Source organism: Eutrigla gurnardus (genome assembly GCF_963514095.1).
Source record: "Eutrigla gurnardus genome assembly, chromosome: 17".
NCBI classification, from domain to species: Eukaryota; Metazoa; Chordata; class Actinopteri; order Perciformes; family Triglidae; genus Eutrigla; species Eutrigla gurnardus.
The window spans coordinates 6,397,201-6,402,456 of NC_139928.1; the positions used below are offsets into that span (position 1 = coordinate 6,397,201).

At 42.2% G+C, this 5,256-nt stretch overlaps 1 protein-coding gene across 1 annotated transcript; it reads left to right on the forward strand.

Moving 5' to 3' along the window:
- The first annotated feature begins 1,540 nt into the window (after positions 1-1,540).
- On the forward strand, positions 1,541-4,956 carry LOC311028335 (stathmin-like). The gene is made up of 5 exons (XM_084032815.1): positions 1,541-1,627; positions 3,315-3,358; positions 3,466-3,638; positions 3,855-4,046; positions 4,158-4,956. Exons 2-5 carry the CDS (start codon positions 3,343-3,345, stop codon positions 4,215-4,217), a joined length of 441 nt encoding a protein of 146 aa, XP_083888941.1. The 5' UTR covers positions 1,541-1,627; positions 3,315-3,342; the 3' UTR covers positions 4,218-4,956.
- The last annotated feature ends 300 nt before the right edge of the window (positions 4,957-5,256 follow it).

Consider the following 5,256-nt stretch of genomic DNA (forward strand, 5'->3'; position numbering starts at 1 on the left):
TGCTCCTCCTGTTGTCAGAATGATGTTCGGGCTAAAAATAGTCTGAAATCAAATAGTCTGTGTCGATTGAAGCTGAATTCAGTCCCAGCATTACCATTTGCATAACGCCCGGAGAGTTTTATTGGAGAGCTGTATGAAACTGTGGAAGAAGAGCCACGGAGAGTCTGTGATAAAATATGCAGAACGTTAAGAAGTATGCAACAGCAGGCGAGGTACTTCTGGGAAACATGGATGAACAATGATGATTAATCGCATTAAAAGGGGCAGAACATTTCATCTAAGGGGGACCAAGATCAGGGTTTCTTGCAACAAAACTGGTGCTGAATCCTGCTAATGACCAATTATTTGTTAGAATATAGAAAAATTAAAGAAAGGGATGATAGCAGGAATAACAAAAGCTGTTTTTGTGTCATCTCATTTTTGAGACGCTATTACATTGTCAGGGGGGTAGCAAGGATTTAAAAGGGATAAAAAGGCATTTTTTATTTGTGACAGACTAAGTTGTACAACTTCTCCTCTTTTCTGCCCAGCATGTTGCAGCGGTGCAGCCCTTACACCATGCACCAGTGGTTATTGCTAATTCAGCTTTGTTAACGTACACTCTAACGGTGTGTGCACTGATATCAGCAGAATAGGAAGGCTGGGCTGCAGCAGACCCAATCAATTCCTGTAGGACAGTTTGCTATGAGGCCTTCTTCTGTCTGCACTTCTCAACACATGTATCTTATTTTATTTTCAGTTTTGAGGCCCTTTCTTCCTCCTTTTCAGTGGGGGTCAGAGGTCACATCCAGAACTGGTCGGGATCAAAGACACTTTACGTTTCTTGATAAAAGTGCTTGGACCTGCATGATACATTTCAAGAGCGGCCTCTTTCAGTCTTGAACTCTCTTCAGTGATGTCTGCACCTTCTAAAACCACTGGATTATTTACTAGAGGGAAAGATCTCAAATACCAAATGTATCAATCAATATCATGTTTTTTTGTTCAGCTATTATGGCGACTATGATTACATTTTCCAGAACTAGTTTTGAAAGACTGAGCAGATAAAGTAGTGGATACAGAATGTTATGAGTGTATTTAAAAGCGTGGTCATTTGGAAGCTTTGGAAGACCGTTTGTGGATGGGAACATTGTGCCTGTTTATATTTAATTCATCACTTTGAAGCTCTTGTGTATGTGAATGCTATCCTATGATTTTACTTGTACACTAAAATTATGTTACGTTTTACTTGCTGCAATGTTACTTTTAAGATCATGTTTTCAGACATAGGTGGAGCAATAAACCCAAATCACTGTATGAGGGAATGATCCAATTGCCAGTGATATTTTCTATAAACTGCTTTCCAACATGTTACTATGAAAGCTGCCTCACCCAGTTTTCTATTCATTGTAATATTTAATCCATTTTGACTCGTGGGATAATTAAAGCTCATTGTCTCGACGTAAAGTCACCGCAAAACGACAATTCCCAGAAGCCCCTGAGAGCCAGGAGAAAACCAATGATTGGCAGAGAGGAGCGTGACGCCACTCGCTTTGCTCCATTTATGAGCGCGCGTGTGGCGCGCTCGAGCACAGGGCTCGCGGTGAAATCTTTGAGAGAGGAGCGCAGCATCCAGGGCTCGTTGAAGGTGGGTGTGACACAGCAGCTGTTTAACCGTGTAGGGATTATCTGTTTCCACCTGTAAGTAAAAAGCTTGTTGAACTCGACGCGGTGCACGCGAGGCACGTTTGATGTTTTTAATAACGTTCGCATTTATTGTTTTACATGGTGTTCAATTCTGCTGAAACTTGTCTTTTTTAAGTTTTTTTTGTTTGGTGAATGGTGTGTGTCGCTTTTGTTTGCGTATCACGTGCACAATTTCAAAACCACGACAGACATGTGTCCGTGTATTCTTTCTTAAATCTCGTCAGCCACTTTAAAAAATACGTTGTGGGGTTATTTCAACGACAAAAAACGAGACTGAATCGTCGGTTGGTGGTTGACTTTATGTGGGTGGGCGGTCAGTTGTTAGCCTATTGTGTGATGGGAGACGCTGGCACAGTTGGCACCGACGGAGACAGAGGGGGGGTGGAGGGTGGATTTTGAAGACTTGGCTCATGTCTGTGAATGTGTAGGAAGCAGGAAAGTAACGTTTTTATTCACCCCTCAACAGCTCCAGCGTGTGTTTTTTTTTCCTGGACATTTTCCTGTGGAAGCAACCAGCCCGTCTTTGTGTGCAGCTGCTCTCACGTTGCTGTCAAACGCGCCTTTGTTTGCTCGAGCTAATGACACCACAAATCTCCCAGTAAACCCAATCCAAAATGAGACTGTGTGGAGATCATTGTGTGAAGCCTATCTGCACTCCACTGAAATCTAAAATGCCATATTTGGTATTTGCAAAGTCTGGGAATTTACTAAATATCGTTTTAAAGTAATCGGCATTAGCTTTTTTTTCTTTTTTTTTACATGGAAAGCAAAGACAACGCAGACTTGTAGCTAGTTGGGAGCCTTTTATGAACAATTAGGGGAGTGGTCTTTTCACTCACTAACCCCATGTTCGGTGATGTTTATGACTAACACCAACTATTTAACTACGACATGACGGCTTATTGTCGTTGCTCTAACGATTCTCAAGATCTAAGTCGATATAAATTTTTCAATTGATATTTTCTGACATTACATTTGAGCACAATGATCCAGCAATTCCGAGGTCGCCTTGCATGTAGTCCCCCTCCCCTCCCCTCCCTCCTCCTGCGGCTCAAACACATGGTGCAAGGAACAGGTGCTTTCTGCTGGATTTACCCCCATCTCTCCCGGATATGCTCAGTGCTCACTAATCTCATTTCAGATGGTGCATTTTGGCTTCTCTCTTTTTTTTTTTCAGTAGGCAGACTGCAGGCCTGTCTGCAGCTGGCACTGCCACCCTGACCAGCCTTTTGTTTCAACAAAACGCGACTTGTGTCGTTATGGCGGCGGTTGGTTGGCTTTTTGAAAAGCGGAAATATGCCCACGCCTCTCCTATCGACATATAAAGCGGCCTCGGTTGCGCACGATGGATTTGAATGTCGCTGCGGCCGCAAGTTGGGAGATAAACAATGGTGTGTAACATGCGGCCGTTGGGGCGGATTGATGGGCGGTGGTTGCTTGCAGTTCCGAGGGCGGCCACGAGGTGTTGCCACAGCTTTGATTTTTAGCTTGGCTTATTTAGACGGAGGTTGCATTGGAAATGGTGTAAAACATCCGCTAGGGGTCACCAACATTTAGAGCCATCGCCTAATATTTCATGAGCTGGTTAATCACATTCTGACCTTTTTTCTCTTCTATTTCCCCTTCAGGCATTTTGACCTGAAGCACACTCTTAAGATGGACGGCCCTAAAGGTGAATTATAACACTAAGATTTGACAACAGAGTACTGCTTGATGAAGGTTCACTGTGCCTAAATGCCTTGTTTTTACTTACCTTTTTTAAATGTTTTGTCCCTTCAGATATCCTGGTCAAGGAGCTTGACAAGCGGGCCTCTGGTCAAGCCTTTGAGGTCATCCTGGGTGATCCTGCCCCGGATGCCAAGGGTGATTTTCCCCTGTCTCCTCCCAAGAAGAAGGATGTCTCGCTGGAGGAAATTCAGAGGAAGCTGGATGCCGCAGAAGAGAGACGCAAGGTAAAATAGATGCATTGTAATGTAAATTGAGCATCATAGTGTCCTACAAACCTAAACATGCATTTTTTGTAAACCGTTAAACACTGAAACCCTTTAGTCTTTTGCACATTGTGGTCACCAGCATTTGAATTCTTGTGGTGCATGTTGGGTTGAGGGAAAAAATCGCAATGGGCTTAACCTAACTTTTTTTTATGTATTTTTTTTTTTTTTCCCCAGAACCATGAAGCAGAGGTTCTGAAGCACTTGGCTGAGAAGCGTGAGCATGAAAAGGAAGTGCTACAGAAAGCTATGGAGGAGAACAACAACTTCAGTAAGATGGCTGAGGAGAAGCTCAATCTGAAGATGGAAGCCAACAAAGAGAACCGCACAGCACTTATGGCAGCCATGAACGAGAAGTTCAAGGAGAAGGTCAGTGTTAATGTTGTATGGATGAAGTTGCATGATTGATTTATTTTTCAACAGGATGTTGGAACCTAACCTTTTTCCTGTTCTCTTTTATTCCTCTTCTTTTTCTAATAGGACAAGAAGTTGGAAGAGGTGCGAAAGAACAAGGAAACCAAAGACGGCACTGAAGCCTGAAAGTTGCAAATGGGGGATTGTATAGGGTTTTTTACGTATCCAAAGATTGATTTATTTTTTGTTCGGCCAGTATTTTTGTTGTGTTCACTACCCACCTTTTTTGAAATAAATCCAAGTTCTACTTAGTGAGTTTTTTTTCCTCCAATTTTCCTGCTATAAGTGTACTTGCGCTGGTTTTACATGTGGATTATTTCCCCCACTTGTCGAGTCTATTCCATTTGATATGTAGCTTGTCAGTGCAGCTTCTGCCCTTTTTGAAAAATTTGCAGTGTGTACTTTATCCTTTTTGAGGAAGCATGTTTCTATGCATAGGTATTTTATCCCTGCCTATCTCATAGTGCGTTTTGAAATGTGTCCCTGTGAACCACACCTGTTCTTGGCACTTACTGTATATGATAAGGAAAAAAAGTAGCACACGGTTTGATCACGACTTCAGCTGTTATACATGCAGGTGTTTAGTGCAGCTTTGCTACCCAGATTCTGCTAAGTTTGTTCTTGCAGGTAATGTTTTTGTGCCACTGCTGATAATTCGCTTTTGTAAAAATATGGGGTTGTCTTCGAAGCACATAACGTCTTGCTGTGAATTAACATGCCGGACATGGGAACGGATGCCATGTTTAACATCACTGAATAGGGGGTCTACACACGGAATGCAAACGAGCAATACACTTGGGCATCTCAATACATACAGTAGATAGTTGACTTGAACTGTTGTACTAAAACGAATAAAAAAAACATATAAATGCACAGTTTGTTGTTGAAGTCATTGGTGTCTTGCCGTGTAGTATATGCTTGATATTCTACTGTGGCAGGTTTGGTAACGGCTAACTTATCAATTTCCTCAATAGTTTGGATCATACAAATTATGAAGCTTCAGTGAGACTGCATGTGAGGTTTTGATTTCTCAATTGGCTTCAATAATGCAAAACTGCCAAAATATCCCATATTTTTTATAATGTCACCCTGTAGTGGAGTTGCAGGTTCGTAATTGGACATAACTCTCACAAGGCTGTAGTACAGACTGTTATGTAAGGGTGAT

What these genes read in the sequence shown, in the direction of transcription:
- LOC311028335 (XM_084032815.1), top strand. An exon ending in CCGCAGAAGAGAGACGCAAG is followed by an intron (nt 3,639 to 3,854) that starts GTAAAATAGATG and finishes TTTTTTCCCCAG; the next exon opens with AACCATGAAGCAGAGGTTCT. An exon ending in ACGAGAAGTTCAAGGAGAAG is followed by an intron (nt 4,047 to 4,157) that starts GTCAGTGTTAAT and finishes TTTTTCTAATAG; the next exon opens with GACAAGAAGTTGGAAGAGGT.